Genomic DNA, 22,202 nt, shown 5'->3' on the forward strand with positions numbered 1-22,202 from the left:
AGTGATCCAGCAGGATAAACAACCTCCAGCCTTTACTGTCTACTGATATTGGATAGTGCCAAAGAAGAGACAATTAGAGGTTGTGACAAGAGGACACAGCTTGTACAGAGAGGGAAGAAGGAACCTGGGGACTGTAAAGGAAGACATGACAGCTGATGTAGTCTGAATAGATGGGATAGTTAAATACAGTAGTAGAGATTGCTAATGCTAACTTAATCAAATCAAACAGTGCTTTACTACACATTATCGAGACCTTAGCTAATAAATTTCCACACTGCTGTGTTCTGAGTAGTAAATGAATGTTGTGATAGTATGAGTATATGGTACTTCTCATGTTTCTGTGGGGATTTTTCATCATGTCTGGGACTCTTCTTCATGTGTGGGTTTTTTTTGTTTTGTTGCTGTTTTGAGAACAAAAGTTGGAAGTGGGGGATGCAAGTCTGAGCAAAACTGAGTTCATGAGCATAAAAAATTGGCAGCGTGCCTTATGCATCTTAGTAGTCACTGAATTGAAGTGAATCACTAAGTAATTCTCTAGGTTTCCAGGCTGTAACCATATCCTAATTATAATGTTATTTGGTCTGAAAAATCCAGTTACCTTTCAGATCATTGTGAAAAGAAAAATCTTATGAAAGTCTCCTGATTATGTGGAATTTAAGCTTTCAACTGTAAGAAAGAAGTCATACATGGAAATGAAGGTTGGTGGTGCAAGTGTAACCCATGTCATGTGACCACAGCAATCATTTCCTTGCTTACCTTTTGCTGTTCTTTCTTCTCTCACCTATGTGTCCTCAGTAACATATTCATTGCAGTTTCCTCAGGTCCTCCTTTCAGACACCTTCACAATGATATTTTCAGCTCAGCCTTCTGACTGTATGCCCAGCTCTTGCATGTCACATGTAATATACTTCATTTCCCTTCTAGTAACATATGAGATGTATTATTTTTGAAACCTCACTACTGTAAGATTGTTTGAAATTAACTCTGAGTTGTTGAAGGGGAAGTTGAATGATCAACAGCCTGTTCAGATGGTGAAGCCCACATACTGATAGCTTTGATCTCCAAACACAAGTGCAGAAACTATTGTGCTGTGCTCTCTGCTTGGAGACATGGGGATTGTTGCACCTTTGTTGCTATTCATGGTTGTTTCATGTTGTTCCTCTTTTGGGTTCTCCATCCAACTTACATTAGTTTTTAAAATCCCTAAATTTCTGTGGCTTTGTATTCAGAACAAAGGTGGACTGCCAGGAAGAGCTCCAAGCAGATGCGGAGGTAAACTTGAGAGATCCCATGCAAGAAGAAATGGTACTCAAATACATCAGGAGACGGTTCAGATAGGTTGCGTAAGACCATGGGGGAGGAGGGGGGGAAATCATGTGTAAAAGATAGGGAGAAGGATGAATTTCAAATTTAAAGGAATAGAGGAAAGTATTTAGGCCTTTCTAATTGCTGCTGAATAATGAATTACCCAGCACTGACTTGCTGAGAGTTTATTACTTTGCTCTGAACTAAATGAAGCACAAAGTTTCTCCATTCTGAAGTTTTCTGTTTTCTTTATCTCTGCTCATTTTTTCTTTTTAATCTCTTCTGTCTTTCTATGCTTGCTGGGTTAATTCTTCACCCCAGTGCTGTCATATTGAGTGCTAATGATTCTGTCTCCATCCACTTTCTGTCCTGTTAATTTTTTCCTTTATGCTACAGAATTTCTGCCCTGTTAACTTCTTTTTCTTTTAAACTTCTTTTCATCTTTTCATCACATATTCTCACTGTCATTCTTTCTACAGGAGCACACCACATTATTTCAGTCTTTTTGCTTTCGTGCTTACTGTCTCACTTAGATCTCTTGGCCCTTCAAGGTAAAACACAAATCCACAAATTTAAGGCAGCTCAGGATCAGAGCTCATGGTAGTTCCTGCAAACAGTTCCTTCATGGATGCTGTAAGGATACCCTCTACTGAGTTCCTTTGAAGAGGCTGTTGCTGTTCGGAGGGCAGATTATCCAGTGTCCTAGGCTTCAAAGAACCACAGAATTGTAGAGGATGGAAGGGACCTCTGGAGATGATCTGGTCCACCCCCTCTGCTGATACATGTATGCCTAGATAAGTTTGCACAGGAATGTGTCCAGGTAGTTTTTGAAAGTCTACAGAGGAGATTCCACAACCTGTCTGGGCAGCCCGTTCCAATGCTTCAGTGCTCTCAACATAAAGAATTTTATTCTTAAACTCAAGTGAAACCTTTTGTGTTCTAGTTTGTGCCTGTTGACCCTTGTCCTATCACTGGGCATCACTGTAAAGAGCCCAGCCCCATCCTTACAATCTCTACCCTTTAGGTATTTATATGCATTTATAAGGTTCCGCTCTTGGTCTTCTCTTTTCCAGGCTGAAGAACCCCAGGTCTCTCAGCCTCTCCTCTTAAGAGAGATGCATAGGGTTATTCTTCTCTAGGTGCAGGACTCTACACTCGCCCTTGTTGAACTTCATGAGGTTTACTTCTGCCCGGTTCTTCTGGTGTGCCAGTTTTGTGTCATCAGCAAATGTGCTGAGAGTATACTCTGTCCCTTCACCCAGACCACTGATGAATATGTTGAACAAGACTATACTAACTCCTGGGCAACACCACTACCGACAGGCCTCCAACTAGACCCTGCAGTGGTGATCACGACCCTCTGTGCTCTGTCATTCAGCCAATTCTCAATCCACCTCACTGTCCACTCAGCTAACCCACACTTCCTAAGCTTGCCTATAAGGATGTTGTGGCAGACAGTGTTGAAAACCTTGCCAAAGCCAAGGAAGACAGCAATGACTGCTCACCCCTCCTCTACCCAGCTGGTTGCACCATCATAGAAGCCTATCACATTGTTCAAGCATGATTTACCCTTTGTGAATCCATGCTGACTACTCCTGATAATCATCTCCATCCTTGCAAGTTCTGTTTTTCTTCAGGCCCTGCTTGGCAACTTAATAGCCAGTAGAGCCCCAGGCTGTATGCATGCACAGTCAGTTTGTTGCTATTTTCAGTTTTCTCTTCCGAAGGTTTGCAGCCTTGCTGTGTGGAGGGCTCCAGCAAGCAGGAATAGTTGTAGCTTCATCTCGAATGCTGCTGTACAGTCTTTGTATGCTCACAAGAAAATACCCTCTGGAGAAATACTCTCCTCACTCCCATTGTTGCAGAGTGTATCATCTCATTTTGCCCTTATGAGAAAAGCCCTGAGGTGCTCTTCCCCCTGCCTCTTTCTTAGTTCCTTCCCCCGCTTCCCCCCCTTCCCCCCCTTTTCTCCCTTTCCTCCCTTCCCTCCCTCCCTCCCTTCCTTCCCTTCCTTCCTGTCCTTTCCTTCTTCGTTCCATCCATCATTTTTTTTGTTTGTTTTTATTTCATCTCCCTCAAAGATTTCAATTTCAAGTAATGGCAGTGAAATTGTTACAGAAACATCAAGCGCTATGACTAAGCAGGACCCTGCAGAACTCTTGTATCTTGCTAATTTTCCTGAATCTTGTTTGCAAGAAACTTTTATAATGAAGGTATAGTACTTTGAGTCATTGTTTATTCTGTCTCAAATGGAGTTGAGATTTTTAGACAGACTAAGTAACATTTTATTAATGTTGCATCCTGTAGATGGTAGATATGAGTATTCTCTGCTTGCCTAATTGATACAGAAAAGTGCTTGAAGAATATGCAGTATTTTTTACTCTTCTTTTTCTTTTTTTTTTCCCTTTCTTTTTCATTTGTAATTTAATTCTAAAATGTAGGGCTTGTTAGTGACTTGAGGGGGCTTTTTTTTGTGTTGTTTAATTTTAGTTTGTGAACTGCCTGTCTGACAGGCCATTTGTTTCCCAATTCTTCTCAAGAATGCTGACTTCAGATGCATCCTCTCCAGTTTTTGTGCTGGAAGACAGACTTTTAATACTAAGAACTGAGTTTCTAGATATGACGACCTGAAATGTCCATGTATTAAGAGTCATCAGTTTGACTAATGGCACACCATGGCTACAGATCATCCTAAGCACCTCTTCAAAGTGTCATTTTTCCAGCTCAGTTGATTTCTGACATATCTCACTTTATCAGCTATTGAAGTGGAAATTTCATCACTCTTTTATGCCTTTTGAGTTTTTCTTAGTATTTGTTTGTAATAGGTTTTATGGGTGATTAGTTGTGTGAATTGTATTTTTTGTGTACAGGAGATTGTCTTAATTTCTGCATATTGTGCTTAGGCTTTTTAATCTACTTGTTACATGAATCAGCTGAATTTGCTTTATTTTTTACTGTTGCAAGGCATGCAAATATTATACCTAATGCAAATTATAACTGGTCTAATATTTACATTAGTAAACAATTACAGAATAAAAGGAAATGATGATTAAATTATAATAATGGCACTTTCAGTAATGTTTCTGTTCAGCAGCACTACTTAGATATTATTTTCAGCAACTATTGTCAATGATGAGAATAGGCACCATCTGGACTTGCAGCCTATAAAATCCTCTGCTCTTATTTCACACAGAAGTTCAAGCCTGCTTCTTCTCCCAGAAGTCTTATGATTATTTTATTGCCCGTGTTTATGCAGTAGTGTATCATGAAAGGAAATTTGTTTCCTATCTAAGCAAGCATTTAGACTTGTGCTTTTATTAATGGATCAGTGTGGAAGGATCAATGATTCTTAATTTGTAATAATGGTAATTAGTAATAAAAATAATAGCAATTCAGTAATAATAATACAGGCATTTGAATGCAGCTGGGAATACTGTTGTTCTGAGGAATACCTGAAAGATTTAGGCATTGAAAGGGAAGATTGTGGTATGTAATATATAGTGGTATGTAATATATCTTTCCCTGGCTCAGTTTTGTTTGCCTCAGGGAGGGAAGAAGTGCTTTGTTCTGAGCAGTGTGCTGCTTTCCTTACTGTTTCTTCTTCTTGTGAGACTGAATAGGAGAGGTCTTGTTTGGCCTTCCGTATAGCAGTATTTGGTCTTCTGTTACAGCTCTTCTATAGCAATATACAAGTTTTATCATCACACTTTGGAAACCTTTTCCATTCTTGCAGTGTGATTATTAAAATCATGACTCTTACTATTCTCATAACTAGTTCTGTTTTTACTTTGTATGTTTTGATATGTCAAAAATGGATATACACATTGAAGAAGAAGAAACCTGGAGAAGAGAAGGATCAGGGGTGACCTCATTGCCCTCTACAACTACCTGAAAGGTGGTTGTAGACAGGAAGGGGTTGGTCTCTTCTCCCAGGCAACCAGCACCAGAACAAGGGGACACAGTCTCAAGCTGCGCCAGGGGAGGTTTAGACTCGAAGTGAGGAGAAAGTTCTTCACTGAGCGAGTCGTTCGTCATTGGAATGTGCTGCCCAGGAAGGTGGTGGAGTCACCGTCCCTGGAGGTGTTCAAGAGGAGGTTGGATGTGGCACTTGGTGCCATGGTCTAGTCATGAGGTCTACCGAGACAGGTTGGACTTGATGATCCTTGGGGTCTCTTCCAACCTTAGTTATGCTGTGATACTGTGAAATGGAATGCAATATAAACTATAGTAGATGCATAAATTGATCCGATTGTATTTCCTATGCAATTATCTCTTCATTTTGGTAGCAAACATCTCTTATTATTTACCTTTTAATTGCATCACACCTATGTTGCTTTTTAGATATCAAAGGACATAAAAAACAGAGGCATATTTAGATGTCTTAATAGTTACCTTGCTGTTCACTGAATCAGATTTAATGCTGGGATAGGATTCTTTGAGTGTGTGTGTGTGGGGAAGCCCTATGTACATTAGGCAGGGTTCCCATCCTATTGCCAAATAGTAATAACAACCCTTTGGGGAACTTGGAGTTGAAGCTGCTGAATTAAATGCACTAATTTTCCATAAGAGTTTAAAAAGCCTGCAGCCATGCTAATGTAGTTAGCTGTTTTAGGTAACGCTCTGTAGCATGACCCTAAAGCCTGGTTTACATCTTGGCAATTAAAATACATACTACATTTTATGTCTGTTGTACTTCTGTGTGGTGGTGCAGGACTTAGTGCTGATGTATTTTTATTGTAAAAAGAGATAAGAAACAATTTCCATTGTTGTTTGACAGTGACTTTATTTCATGTTACAATAGATGATTAAGAGGAACTGTGGAAAGGCTGTCCTGGGGCATTTTAAACAGAGTGTAAAACTTCTACTGCTGCATCAGTCTTTATCTGAGACTTCAGTCATCAAAGCTCCTGCAGTAGCCTCGGCATTTGTGTGTGAATATGCCTTGTGCTCTGTTTTGGTGTTTACACTTTAGCTCTCTCTGACACTAAAGAGAAAAGTAAAGAGTTTTGGTAATTTGTTTGAATTATTATTTTTATGTACCTTATCTGACTTGGTAATGAAATATTCTGCTAAATGCGCTAAGGATATCAGAGGGCTACAAAGTAGCTTGACACATGAGGGGAATGAGAGCTGTGATCCCAGGGACCTGGTCACATAAAAAGAATGCTTTTCACTTTCTCGTGTTTCCCTTTTAAATTAAACAAAAAGAAAGATGTATGTATTAGCTTAATAATGAGTATTTCCTCTCTACAGTTTTGAATGGGTTTTAAAATCTGTAGTGGCATTGGGAAAGTGCAGTCTGACACAAATGGGATGGGCATGACTATATAAGAGCTGACATGTCAATCTGGTGATTAGCACACACTCTCCTGTTTAATCCAGCCAGGAGCCTGTAATATTGGACAGATCACTGAAAAGGTCATGAGAGATCCCAATGCTCAATGACACAGATGAGCATCCTGAGATTTTATAGTTAGAAAAGCATCAAACAGAAACTTGAAGTAGTGGCATGCACCAGTGAAATCTTAGATTTTCTCCATTACATGCAGGCCATTTTATGTTAGCATTGTAATATGATGTGTAGCAGTATTTAGCATGGCTGTTTTGACATGCTGTTGTGAGTTAGTAGTGCAATAGCTTTGTAAATATTGCTCTATGAAAATTCTTTCATAGAGCAAAGCTATTCAATGGGCCGTAAATATTGACATGTGAGCAAAAAATACTTGCAGATGAAGGCAAGTGTTTTGTAACATGTCACAATGTAAATTTAATTTTACTTGGTTCAAAATTTTTGATTTGTTGAAAAACCATCTGTCAAATTAGTCGCTGTGTTCTCTTGAGTTTGTGCTGTACTCACTGTTTCACTGAGCTTCTTCTAAGGCATAGTAAAAGAAAGCAAGCCAGTGCATTTGGGTAACTCCCCCTAGTTTGCAGCTTTTATGCTGTAGGGAGCAGCGGAGAAGAAGAAATTAAATATGTTCAAATTTATGTAGCAGTGGTTCATTTAAGTCTGAATATTTGAGTGGGAAAACTTGTTAATATTTTAACTACAGGGACCTTTATTAGAAAGGTGTTGAGTAGATGCAGTAACTGAGGGCTTGTGGTATTGTTTTGTTTTGTTTTTCCTTAAAATGTTTTTCTCAGTAATTAAACATTTCTCTAAAGGTGTTTTTCTTTTTAAAAAAAGAGGGCAAGAATTCACTCTAGCACTAGTAAGTCGCACACAGTCCTGAGACAGTGAGACATCCAACCACAGTAATAAGATGTGGTTCAGATATTGTAAAGCTGTCTGCAAATCATTCTTTGTTTGACTTGTCATTGCTGGCTTACCACTTAAATATTAAGATAGATAGATTTGTGCATTCAGCAAATGGCAGAGACCATTTATTTGTAGGCTGATCTTTAAGCTGGCTTTTATTCTGCTTGCTTTCAGGTATGTGTACTAATTCACTGGAGAAATCATTTCAAAGGTGTGAGCCTGAGGATGTTAGGTGTTTCCTAGAGCTTGCTGAGAGATACTATTAATTTCTCAAGTTAAAGGTGACTGAAAGTAATCAATTGTTTTGTACAATTCCAGATTCAAAAATATCTTAAATCTTGTAAGATTTTATATCTTGCCCCCCAAAAATGACCACAAGAAATCCCATAGTCTTCATTATTGTAACAGTGCAGTCATTATTAAAGTGTTCTCCTACTGTGGTGTTTATATCTTTTAACCTTTTCTTTCTCTACCTGCAGAAGCAATAGATAACCCAGAGAACTGTCTTTTGAAGTTTTATTGAATTCATTGCCTTCTGTGGGAAGCAGATCAGCACTTCCTCATGCTTCAGCATAGATTAAATCTTTGCGGATATAGGCTTGGTATAGCAACAAAGTGTTGTGCAAAGAAGGATTAGGTTTTGTGGTTTTGGCATGTTTTAGATTATAAAAGAGCTTGAAAACTTGGGAGGGAAAAAAATAAAAAAATATTTCATCTTTGATATCGGTTTTCCCTTGGCACAATTTAGGGAGCTTAGGAATTAGTGGTCCTTTAAAGTCTTTAAACACTTAGATGAAATGGGAGATAGGCTTCTACATGAAGTCTTTAAAAGGCAAAGAATACCTGTATCTGTTAGTAATGAATTTTAAAAGTGACACTTCAGTTTAGTGTTAAGAAAGCTGGTTATGAATTGCCTAGAAAATTATTTTTACATGGAAAGAGTTTGCAGGCAGACATCTTAATAGTCATGAATTTAACAAACTATTCTGTTCCAAAACTTTGGGGTTTATGATCATGTACAAATATTTCAGTTCCTTTTTAACCACTTGACATTTGAATATACGGTAAATTTAGACAAGAATTGCTTAAATGGAAGACTTTGTAACTTTGTATTTAGTCTAAAGTGTGAGATCAAAAAATACAAGAGCTTTTCATGGAATTTCATAGCAGAATGATAAAAAATAAGCTACCATTATTACTCTTGAATAACAGTTCTGTAGTAAATCAAACACTGTTTAAAAATCTTGGCAGCAGTGACAACTAGTTAGTTTGATATTACATATTTGAAATGAAAAAGTTGAAGAGTTCTAAAGCAAGGTTGTTTTTGCTGAACAGTGTACGTGGAGCTAGCTGTTGTCTTGTGATATGTGGTGTAAACTGTCATTTTAATTCTACATCACCAAGGACTGGACTTACAGTACTTCATAAAATAATTGTGGTATTTAAGAGCCTTAAATTAAGGGGAATACCCAGGAGAAAGTTATCCTGGAGGAAGAGAACCCTAGTGTATAAAGGGTGTTAAACCAGACCTATCAAAGCCTCGGTTAACAGGTAAAGTTGCAAAGTATTTGAATCATTGAAAGTATTCTTCATTTAGATGTTTCTTTCAGTTGGTTAACAATATAAATGCTGTTCTTTATTTTAGCACTTTTCTTTAAAGACAAAAGCGAAATTTCCAATCTATTTCTTACTCTGTTAGCAGAGTCAAGCTCTTGGGTCCTGCACATTTAGCCACAATAAGAAACTGAGAAACCTTCTTTTGAAAACCAAGTGGAACAGGACAGTAAAGAGAAATAAATAGTAATAGAAATATAATTTATTGTAGCATTCCTTAAAAGCTTGAGGGAAGGAAAAACTCTTTCTGTCACAAACCAAATAGTTCCTTGCTTTCTAGCGCAAGTTACATAGAATATACTGCCTGGGAGAAGTCTTCCTGCATATCCCCTATAGTGGTTTTGTAGCTTGCTGTGAAATCACTTGTGTATGTTCTTGATGAGAACATTGTTCTTGAAATAAAAGTGACAAGAAGTTGTAGAAGTCTCTATATAAAAAAGCAGACATTAAACACAAGTTTCTGACAAGCAGGAGGAAGTCAGACTTCCCTTTAAAGCATGCGTCCTTCTCAGAGAAAGAAACCAATGTAATTGCATATAGACTTTAGACTTCAGTAGCACATTCTTAAAGTTGAACAACTACACTTTTTCTGCCCAGTTCTGAGTCTGATTGGTCTGCTTGTAATCTTCTACTATGTATAAAATTGAGAAGCATATGTTGCCATTCACAGGAATTTCTTTGCTGACTTCTTGTTTTGGTTTGGTTTTTTTGATCAGAATAGCTAATGTGTGAATCTCGGAGAAGTTGTTGCAAATGTTCCAGAAGTGTATCTCACCTATCATTGATCAGATCTTTCTCTTCCAGACAGTTAGGAAGCAATCACAGCTATTAGAGACCATTGTAATGCATCAGGGGTTGTCTTTCTAATTTTGTTATAGGTGAATGTAAACTGAATGTAGAGAAGACTTCCAAATAAGCTGGACTGATGTGCACAGAGAAGGAATGAAGTATGGATGTGAAGGAACGTAGGCCTTATTGCTCCCTGACAAAGAGCAGACGGGACAAAGAACGGCGCTATACAAATTCTTCCACAGAAAATGAGGAGTGCAGAGTGCCTACACAGAAGTCTTACAGCTCCAGTGAAACCTTGAAAGCTTTTGATCATGATTCCTCTAGGTTGCTGTATGGAAACCGGGTAAAAGACTTGGTCCACAGAGAAGCGGATGAGTATTCCAGACAAGGTAGGCAAGATATTTTAATTCAGAGTGTATAATTCATTAGTACCAAGCAATAAGGCATTCTTACTGCAGGAAAAGTATGTTGTTATACAAGGTTCACCAGTTTTAGTAATACTCCATGCACATAGAGACACTCTTGACTTTTATCTCCTTCAGTGTTTTCCAAAGGTGGGAAAGTATTGCGTACCATCTTTGAAATAACATACAATGCACAAAGAAGTATTCAGGCCTTACAGTTTAAAAACTAGATCCCAAACATAAATTCAACTCATTAACAGATTACCAAAAGTTTTCCACTTCAGTAAACCCAAAATGTAAATAGCTTCAAAAAGAATAAAAATAAACAAATGCAACTGTTCCCAAATGGCTAAGTCCTATGAGCACATTTGAAGAAACTGTATATGTGGATGAGTGCACAAATAATGCATTAGCTCAGTGCTTTCAATTTCAGCTTGCAAGTGTAGTAACAGCACCGTACAGTGAGTAAGGCAAGTTAGTTTACAAGTAATGCTTTGGGGTTTGTTGGGCAATTTTTTAATCTTATTTAATACATATGATACCTGAGCAGTTGCCAACAGGTTGCTAGAGCTCAGTGTTGAACTGCTGAGTCCAGAACTCAGGGGAGCGACCTAATAGGTCTAAATATCCATGGAGATGCTCAAAACCTGACTGGGTATGATCCTAAGAAACTTGGTGTAGTTGACTGTACTTGACCAGGGAGTTTGGACTAGATGATCTAAAAGGATAAAGCTAGGCTAAGAGCTGTGTGGACCTACTTCTCAGTCTTCTGTATGAAGCTACCTTTGTACAAGAATAACAAGAATATATTTGGGATAGAAAAATAAAGCTTCCCTTCCTGCAGGGAACTCCAGAGTTTTATTTTTAGAAATTTTAAAAAATATTTTTCCCAATTGGTGTTCTTTCTTTGTTCCAAGTAGAATAATTTTACATCAGAATTAGAGCTGGGCAGATGGTGTTGACTTTTTTGCCTACAAATGTTTGCAAGGGAAATGAAAATATTTCTTTTAGGCTCATGTAACTGAGGCTTGCTGCTACTGTATTCTGCCTGCTTTCTGCTATGTATATTTTGTTTCTGTGATGTGTTGAAACTTCAGGTCATCACCTCTTTCTAGTTCTTAAGTCATTAATCAACTTGTTCTCATTCCTTCAATGAGTAAAATCAAAAGTAAGTGTTCTAAGACCTGTACTGCAGGCGCTTTCTTGGTAGCAGTGACAAAATTCTATCCAAGTAGGCACCATTTATATTTAATGAATTCATAAACTATTGCCTGAATGAGTATTACTCTTTTTAAATAGCAGTAATAAAATGGAAGAAGTTACATAGTCTGGCATGTAACATATGATGGTGCACTGGGGCCTGGTGATTTTTTTTCTTCTTCATTTTCTTCAGAAAAGCACATAATATTTAGCTAATACTTATTGTCCAATATGCAATAAATTACATGCCTATAAGCTTAAAAATGCAGTTTGGGATGGGTAGTGTCATTGTCACTTTTCAGTGGTCTCATCACTGTCATCTATGCCCATTTGATTTTCCTCATTGTCCCTGTAATTCTTTTTGTATGGCTTATTGGCTTCCTCTAATGTGTGCTGGTTTAGTACCTTTAGGGACTACCTGCATGTTTGATAGGGTCAGGTTATAAAGGGCTTGTTTTGCAGTCTTAGATAGTGTATTCCTTTGATTCATCTTTGACTGAGAGAATTTACTGCTTCTGGCATTGGAAACATTTTGTAGAAAAGGTGTTCAAGGTCATTCCAAAGGTTTTTAAATAATGTATAAACCACACTTCCCTGTATTCCCCCCACCCTCCCCGCTGTCTAGAAATAGAGTGCAGATACTTGGCTTTAGTTGCCAGTCTAAGTGCATTCTAGCCTGAAAAATGAACAGGAAATAAATAAATGCCAATCTTTAATAAATGCCTTTAATTAGAAATTAATTTCTAAAATCTGTCACGACCAGTGTTTCACTTTTTTGACAGACTCTGTAAAATAGCAATATCAGAATTCCAGTGTTAGGTGAGTCCAGTCTCTCAAACTGGCAACATTTTAAATGTCCATGTCCGTTATGGCTAATGTTTTGGGGTAAAGCCCTTCACAGCATTCTGCTAACGAATTGGAACTTCCCCACCTCTTTTTCTTTAGTTGTATCGATACATTCCTGCTTCACAAAATCCCACAGTAGGAATTCAGAGAGGAATACTGCTGTAAGAGATAGGACTTTATCCCAGGAGATCTTTACTTGTGAAGAGGAGGTTCTCCGGTTGTCAGTTCCACTCACAGAATCTTTTTTCCCTTGACTTGAATTTCTGTTACTTTAGAACACTTGCATAATATATAATAATTACATTGTCATTATAATTCTGAAGCCAGTGTTTAAAACATTACAGTAAAATATTTGAACATGAAATCATTAAATAACTGGGATTATTTTGTTAATTTTGAAACAGAGCAGACAAAACTAGAAGAGCAGGCCTGCTTCTTTAGAAGATTTTAACTTCTTCTGGGAAACACGCTTTCGGTTAACATCAACCAGACATAAGGCATACTGTGGTCTCGTTCCCTTCTCAAGCCCTTCATCTGTTGCAAAACTGTTGGTTTTTTTAAAACTCATTAGATAAAGATTATTTAGTTTAATATTTTTGGAACTTCAAATTTATGTCTTCTCACTTTGTTGTTAATCCCCACCACAAGATATATTTTTGTTTAAGTGGTAAGGCTGTGAATAATTAAACTCAGCATCCTGTTGTGTAAATGAAGACTATAAACTGTCTTTTAAAGTATTTTTGAACTCAATTTTTAAATTCAGTGTTTGAAAAGATACCCAATCTCATTCTTGCCACTGGATCAAGCACCATGAGTACATACGTTCTAAGGTGTGGTGATAGGATTGTTTGCTGTTTATGGGTTAGGCAGCTGTCTTCTTTCACTTTGAAATATCCAACTGTAATGAGTGGACTGATTTAAATGTACGACTTCTCTAATGAATTCAGCAACCTAAATGCTTGGTTTTTTGAATATGCCCAAGCATCTTGCTGAATTTGGGATTAAAACTGACTATATAAAGTTGAATTCCTCTGTTATCCAGAGACAGAATCTTGTGTTTACAAAATTAAACTTCTGTGTGAAGTGATATAAAGTACATATGCTATGCTAAAATATCTGAAAGCCTGACATGACTCTGGGTATGGGAAGGGAGTACTGTAGAACTATATGGAGCAAGTAAGTAGAATTGTCTTACATTAAATTTGGGGGGAAAAAAGAATTATTAATATAACAATATGAAAATAATTTGAAAGAGTTCATGAAACAAACTTGGACTCACAAGATAAAAATTTATTGTTTGTGAGAAAAATATAGGCAGGCAAAAACTGTATTTTATTTACTGTCAGATACGCATTAAAGGGAAGAGAGGGAATACACAATGCCTTTTAAGTAGTCATTGTTCAGTTACAGTGAATTTTGTTGTTGCAGGAGTTTAGTGATCTTGCAGATATATTAAACCTCAGTGGGTTTTTGCACAGGAGCAGGAACAAGCGCTGGCAACAGGGTACACTGCAGATTTGCATGTTTTCATACAAAGTAATCACAGCACTGTTTGCACGTGGTATGAACTGGGAAACTGAGTTTCAGGACACCTTTTTCAAATAGAAAACCCAATGAGGTAATCCAGATTTTGTTTTTTACTTTTTGAAAGCTTGAGTCAACTATAGTGTAGCCTGCAGGTAACGTTACTTGGTCTTTCTAGCTGGCAGTGAAAGTGTTGCCATGTTTATCAATCAGAACAATCCATTGCCAGCCAAGCCTCAATGTCCATTTATGATCATGCTACCCATCCTGGTTTTGCAGGATAAAGTACTTGTACAACTGGTTTTGTACCTTTACTGTCTTGTAAGTTTATTCTTTTTAAGTGCCTAAATTAGATTAAATGCAAAAAGAGCTCAACTTGCCAAACAGGGAAACAAAAATAATTTCTTTCCTTCACAATATGCTGAATCACAGGTACCAGCTTGCTGAAAAGCAAAGCCATGTGCATTGTGTTAGTGTGTAGATGTATCATAGATACCACTGAACTGCCAGTCCCATGACAATTAGAATTAGGTGCTAGAAAAAATCTCACCATTCAGTCAAAGAGGCACCTGAAGCAGTGATGTATATGCTTTGACAATTTTATTATTTAAGAAATTAACACTGTCAGAAATACATTTTTAAGACTTCAGAAACCTGAAACTTTAATTGTAACTTCTATCCTAATGTAATATGACTCCAAAGTCTGTGGCTTTTAAATACCAGCTGCTCAAAATGAGTTATTTGGATAGCAAAAAGTTTAATCTTTTTAGATGCCATAAATGTCAGCTATAAGATTAAAGGAGTTAAATGGTCATGTTTTGTAACCTAAAGCTGGAGTATTTTAAGCTTACCTGTCTGAAGCAGTGGAGGGCTAGACATACAGGACCATATTTGATCATCTACTGATGAGCTGATATTGACTATTGAATAGGCAAATGATTCTCAGCAGGACTGAATCAGCCTGCTTTGCAGATTATTTACAGGAAGGTATGAAATAATCTGTAAGTGATCTTCTGATGAGGAAATTAATCACCATTCAGTGACACGGCAACTGCTGCCTCAAAATCTGAGTCAGATAGTAGAATTAGTGTTTTATGTTCCTGGCTGCTGTGCAAGATGTGCTCCGACTGCCATCATGACAGATACCTCTTTGTTAAGCTAAAACATGGCCACCTGCAGTATCTGCCTGATTTGAGTGAGCAACTTAGGTAAGCAGCCTACAGTACCGGTATGGTGTGGATAATTTTGTGGCCTTGAGCTAAGCACATAACCTTCTGGGAGAGGTGGATTTTTTTTTTACCTTTGTAACACAGGAATAATAACACTTGCCCATCGCACAGGCATGTTGGGAAGATTAATTAGTTTGTTTGCAAAATGCTTTGAAGATTAAAGCGCTGTAAGTGCTAAGTAATATTATCATCTTTCTTTGCTATACTGGTTACTTCTTAAAGCAACAATAAGAAGTTAATTGGTTTTCGGGTTCTAGATGATAAGAATCTGTTGACTTTTAAAGTTATTCTATTAGCTACAGAGTGGTACTAAGAAAAACATTTCACTTTTATTTGATTAGGAATATATTTAGCTCATGCTCAGTGATATACACACTTGCTCTAAGGTATTCATCTAGTTGAAATTGGCCCCTTGTGAGCCATGGTCTGTAGATAAGCTACAGATCTAGAGACAGAGGGCAATTGTGATTCTCCAAGGAAATATCAACCTTGGTTATTGGCAGCAGACTGCTTGATCAGGCATTTCTGTGCAGCCTTGGTCCACAGAGTAAAAACCTTGTCTTTGACTAGTCCAGTTGCAAAATAGAAGAATTAAGTGTCTGATCGTAATGATTAAGGATTTAGAAGGTGAGCAGGTGGCCTTCACAAGGACTTTCAGTCTCATAGAAATAAAGATACTGCAGACCATCTGTAATTGCTCTTACATCTTTCGGTAGCTCATATACTGAGGTGTATGCAATGCTTCTGTTCATAATAAAGACTAAACTGAAGACTGGGGAAATGAATGAATCACATGCATGGCAACAAAAGATTACTTCAGCATGTTAACATCTGTGGAGAGAATAAAGCTAGAAAAGTGTGCAGTTAGAAATGGGGTGAGGGGAGTAATGAAAGAGGCTGAAGAGTACCGTCTGCCCTGTCCACCACTTTAGTGCTTAGAGCTGAGAGTCAGGGCTGGAGGCCAAGCTGTGAGTGATTGCTTATTCCACCACTGGCACAGAAATGCAGAAAGTGATGCAGAGATGCTCAATAGGAATAGCTCCTCAGAAAGTTCCTTGATACTTTTTGAAATCAGTTTGTAAAATGTCACAACTTAGACTTGAGAGCCAGTACTCAAGGTTACTAAGCTTATTAAAGCCAAAAGAAGAAATGGCAGAGCCAAGGCAACGCATTTGCCTCAAGTGTTATATTTCTGCTTTTTCACTTTGCAGCACCATAAATGCATCTGAGTCATAAATCCTGTCTTGTCTTCAGCATAATGAACATTTTGCCTGAAAATGTAAATTAAGACAATACAACAGTGCATTTATTATGGGTGTTTACAGAATGGAAGCCCTTTTAGGGGGAGTGTGAGGGGATGTGTAAGTGAGAGAGTCAAAGAGGTTTTAATTTCTGCAGAAGTTCTTAGGCTGTGTAATCTGGCTTTTGCAATTTACTCACAGCAATTGTCCGAGTGCCTCTTTGGTCCATGCATTGCAGAGCTGATTCCCATGCAAGTGGGATGCTTGTTCATGAAATCCTACAAATAGAAATGTATGAGCTGCTCTGAATAGGTGTGTTGGGTTTTTTTGTTTATATCAGTTTAGAGCTTGTTGAACTAATCAAGTTTTCTATCATGTTGTGAGACCTATCCCTCTGTGGGTCTATTCACTCTGTCACTTGTGGAAAGGCAGAAACAATGGTAGAGTTTTCTCTGCTCCCCATACAGAGGAATGGCAGTGGGCCTGAGCTCTGTTTAGCCTGAGCTCAGTTTTGCCTGCTTCTTTTCATGCTGCCTCCTTCCTGCTTGACTGTCCCCATTTCAGGCCATATGTCATATCATTAGCATTGTACTGACTGTAATGTGGCAGTTCATGCCTGTCAGATCTGTGGTTGTAGGCTCTTTGCAGGCTCGATATCCATCATCTTTACAATGCATACCCTTGGGTCATATTTTCTTCACATCTATCAAATTTAGGCTTTATTCATATTTTGTAAAAAATGGGTGCTGAGATGTTGATGATTTGGTCTCAGGATACAAAGCTTAAGATGAAGGCCTAAAATGTTGTTCTGGTCATGATCTAGACTTTGTGTTCCTTTCTACTTATGGAGTTGTATTTCTTATTTAAACCCACAGGATTGCTTTTTGTCCATGATCTGGACAGCTGTGTTAGTGTCTCTTAATTTAGTTTGTATGTTATGTAATCACAGTTACACACCTAATTTTTTTATATGAAATCCCCAATTTTGGAACCATAATATTTAAATTACTAGTTCATTTCATTTGCTGGAACATGATTGCAGATGCTGTAGCTTGAAGGCATTGAATTGTGCAGTTGTGAAATGATTTTCAGCTGACTTTAATCTTACTCTGTGGTAACTTCAGAAGGGCTTGATGAACAGTCCTTTATCCTTATACTGGATTAAGTAGTGCTTCTTATGTTCTGTGGATTAGGGCTGAGGATTCCCTGCCACCCTCAATCTTAACAAGGAATAAAATTACGAGTCTCCCATATTGCACAGAAGATTCTTGATGTTTGAACCATAATTTGGAAAACCACTGGTAGGAAGTTACTGTGTTTCAATTCACATTGATCCTGCTTTATTTCTTAAAATAAAAGCATTCCCACACTCTCATTTCAATCAATGTCTCCTTGTGATGCAGTTAAATGTGAGTAAAAATAAATGGGTAGTTTAAGTATCAAGTTTTAATACCTTTTTTTTTTGAAGAAAAAGGTGTGGGGTGGGAGTTTGTTTGTTTGTTTTTTGTCTACAACAGACTCATGTTTTGAGTCTTACATAAAGCTTTTCTACCAAGTGTCACAGTAAGTCAGAGAACTCAGAGTACCTGGCATGCATAAGAATTCACTGAGACTATGCCTTAGCTTCCCAGATAAAATTGCACAAGCCCATAAGGAATGGGAGAACTGTATGGTTAATGTTTGCTCAGAATAACAAGCACTCAAAAATTATATGCACAGTTGCTAAGTTTTAATATTTAAAACTGTTTGTCATTATATAGTTTACTGGATATATTGAAGAAGCAACTGTCTTTCATACAAACCTTACAGCTCCACTCTGAATTGAATAACGGCAAGAAAAGGAGGTTAAGATGGAAAAGTAAATAGAGAGGAAAGGTCAAGAAATAGAGATTAGGAGGTGACAAGAAAGAAGGTTGTGATGAGTGAAGAGGAGGACATAGGGATTAAAAACAGGAGGAAAATGTGATACAGTGGATTAGGATAGTTTGAATGTCACAGACCATCTTCATCACCACCCACCCTTCCTCCCCAAACCCCTCCCCTCCCCCCAAAAACCCTCACAACACCAAAAACCACAAAGAAAACCCACCACCACCAAAAAACTGCACAAAAACAACCCCCCCAAAAAACCCAAAGCAAACCCCAAACAAAAACCAAAACAAACACAGAACAATTATGACAATAAGCTCATTATTTATCAGTCTTCACTGTGATTTCTTGCATCCAGGCAAACAGAACTCTGCAAGTATATCTTTGAAAACTTATTTTCAGTAAGCATTCCCCCAGACAACATTTACAACTTCTAGCTTAAGTTGTTATGAATATTTTTTAGTAACTTTTCCAATTTAGGCCAGGGGAAAAGCACAAATGCAGCAGGTCTCCATTTAATTCCAATTGTTAACTTCTGGTTTTGTAAACTAAAGCATGATTTCTGCATGCATCAAACTTGCTTACTTACAGTACTTGATGAAACAAACGGATTTACACTCGTAGGATATATAACCTGTGTGATTCTGTTAGGGAAATAGGCATACACATACATAAACATTGTCTTTTAAAAGAACAGTTATATATAATAATTAAATATTGCATATTTACATACATTAAAATTATGTTAATATACTTTAAAAATTATTTTGTTAACTAATGTAATTGAAGAGGTACACCAATGTTATGTGGATCAATGCTTACACAGAAAGTGGTTGCAAATAACAAGGAAATGTGTATGGTTAGTTAGGCCACACCTTGAGTCCTGTGTCCAGTTCTGGGCCCCTCAGTTTAAGAAGGACATCGAGACACTTGAACGTGTCCAGAGAAGGGCAACAAGGCTGGTGAGAGGCCTTGAGCACAGCCCTGTGAGGAGAGGCTGAGGGAGCTGGGGTTGCTTAGCCTGGAGAAGAGGAGGCTCAGGGGTGACCTCATTGCTCTCTACAACTACCCGAAAGGTGGTTGTAGCCAGGAAGGGGTTGGTCTCTTCTCTCTAGCAACCAGCACCAGAACAAGAGGTCTCAAGCTGTGCCAGGGGAGGTTTAGGCTCGAGGTGAGGAGAAAGTTATTCACAGAGAGTCATTTGTCATTGGAATGTGCTGCCCAGGGAGGTGGTGGAGTCACCATCCCTGGAGGTGTTCAAGAGGGGATTGGACATGGCACTTGGTGCCATGGTCTAGTCATGAGATCTGTGGTGACAGGTTGGACTCAATGATCTTTGAGGTCTCTTTCAACCTTGGTGATACTGTGATTACTGTTGGCAAATGCTGCATTTTTAACAGTGATTGCTGCACAAACTCCTGAAAGTTGTTTTAGACTTACTACATTAATTTTCTTCATGTCCACACAAATTGAGAGTGTCAGCAGTCTTTACACTACCAACAAATTGATTTTCCTAGTCAAGAGAAATGCAGTATCTAATGGTAGAATGGTAGTAAGCATCATTGTTGTTAGCTTTTAAAACCTAACTTCCTGGTACATCATCCCAAATAGTCCAAAAACCTCTTCAGAACAAGGCTGCTTGAAAAGTTGTCTAGTTTCTTTCCCCCTGTTTAGCACTTCATACTTTTTAAAGGTGAGGAAAAATACCCACAAAGCATTATGCCTGTCTGTTTAGTTGTTTCTAAGTCTTTATGAACTGTTGAGGCACTTATTGTCAGTGGGAGAAATTCCAAGTGTGTATGTAGTTTGAGAAACTCATGATTAAATCCCTTACATGGAAGCCATTCTGGAAAGGTTAATTAAAACCTCTCAAGAACACAAGGAGAATGTCCTGTCTTCATACTATTTTTTTTCCACTGAGCTCCTGCAGTCTCCTTCTCAATTTTTATTTTGTAGTGTCGTTCATTATCTGGTAAAAGCCTCAACTGTTCTCCTGCCCACTAGATCTGTGTCCCAGCTATGTTCAGTTTCCCCTGGATCCATAGACATGATTTCCCTGGTCAGGAATGTAAATTTTTATATCACATATATGGTTTATTTTTTTGGGGGGGGGGAAGTGGTGTATAAATTCCTGCACAAATTCACATTTTTCACTTCTTCATTTGGGTTTTGTGGGTTTTGTTTTCTCTTTTCATTTGTGTGGGCAATTTACACAGAGTACAATCCTCTTAGGAAAGCTCTTAGGAAAGCTTTAATTCAGAAGATGATTTAGCTGTTACAGCATTTCTGGGGGATGCTGTAAAATTTGTCAGTGTAATGAAAAGCTCTAATATATTGAATATGATGAGAGGGCAATATATGAAGCCTGCCCTATTTTATTTTCTTTTTTGGCCCAGTGACATGCTATTTTGGTTTTCTTATCATTCATAAGAGCGGGGAAAAAGAGAAAATATTTTACATGAAGATAGGCTGTTGTAAACTTCAAGTAGAAAATAAAATCCATTAATATATTGTAGGTGGCATGTTGTGCCTAAGACAGTCTCCTGGAAAGCGATCATGAAGGATGTTGTTATATAATGCCTGAAGTAGAATCTCTTAAAAATAATAGTTTGCTTAAAAGGGAAAGAAGAAGAGAGGGAATAGTCTCTTCAGATTGATGTCTGCACAGATGTCTCCCTGAGTGATTCACAGAGTGCAGTCTTTTTCACAGTGCAGGGGGGAGCGTGGGGCTGTGTGGTGCAGGCTGGTGGAGGAATGAGAGGACACAGTCTCAAGCTGCTCCAGGGGAGGTTTGGGCTGGATGTTAGGAAGAAATTCTTCACAGAAAGTGTGATTAGCCCTTGGAATGGGCTGCCCAGGGAGGTGGTAGAGTCACCATCCATGGAAGTGTTTAAAATAAGACTGGATGAGGCACTTGATGTCATGGTTTATTTGATTAGATGGTGTTGGGTTGGACTTGATCATCTTGAAGGTCTTTTCCAGCCTGGTTAGTTCCATGATTCTGTGGTCTAATTGTGGCTCAAGAGGCAGTATCTGTGTCCTTTCTTGCCCTCAGATCTCAGCACTGTGAGGTTATAAGGATCATAGGCATCACACCCTGTAGTGTTGAAGTCAACAACAGTTTTGTTACTGACTGAAGTGACTTTTGTCTTAGGTCAAAATGACCTCTTTCCTTTGCATTTTGCTTCCCAAATCCCTGTTCTTAGAACCAAAGGTGCTGCATGTGGAACACTTTATATACTTTAGCCACTTCTTGGGCATGTAGCTACACACACATATACAAATACATGTGCATATGGGCTTCTCTTCTATCGATTTCTGACTGAAAAGGTAGATTTGTATAACATACCAAACCATTGTTCTGGATGGTCACTTGTAGTATATATTTACCAAAATGCAAAACCCCGAGCATTTTAGACACTTTGTTTTCAGCTCTGACCATATTACCACTGGGTGGTTTATTTGGCCTGCTTGCTTCTGTAATTAATTAGTTTTAACTCTCACAAAACCCTCACAATTCACATGGTGTGACAGCGTTAAAAAAAGTCATGATATTAGTCTGCATGATAATCCCCTGTTCTGACAATCTTCACACTGCTGAGTTGTAAATATGCTTACTCCTTCTATATTTACCTGTATTTCTGTTCAAATATTTATTCACAGCTGCATAAAAAACACAGTTTGATTTGTACCTAACTGTAGTAACTGATTTTCATTATTTATGGAAGTCATTGTGAGAACTATAGCAACAACTTCAACCTGTAGCAGCAGCATCAACCACAGCAATAAAATGATTAACTCACTCACTTAAAACAAGTCAATGGCCAGGGCATTAACTTCTAATATATCAGGAATTATTTGCACTTCTATATGGTCACATTTCTGCAATTCTATTACTTTCTGTTCTTGTTGTATTATG

At 38.0% G+C, this 22,202-nt stretch overlaps 1 protein-coding gene across 1 annotated transcript in view; it reads left to right on the forward strand.

Annotated features, from left to right (window-relative positions):
* TENM3 (teneurin transmembrane protein 3) overlaps positions 1 to 22,202 on the forward strand; it is a 481,887-nt gene that overhangs the window by 150,924 nt on the left and 308,761 nt on the right. Inside the window, exon 3 of the mRNA XM_054166328.1 lies at positions 10,057 to 10,359. Coding sequence (XP_054022303.1) covers positions 10,128 to 10,359 — 232 coding nt within the window. The 5' untranslated portion in view covers positions 10,057 to 10,127. The remainder of the gene's footprint in view (positions 1 to 10,056; positions 10,360 to 22,202) is intronic.

This window comes from Dryobates pubescens, chromosome 1 (assembly GCF_014839835.1).
Source record: "Dryobates pubescens isolate bDryPub1 chromosome 1, bDryPub1.pri, whole genome shotgun sequence".
NCBI classification, from domain to species: Eukaryota; Metazoa; Chordata; class Aves; order Piciformes; family Picidae; genus Dryobates; species Dryobates pubescens.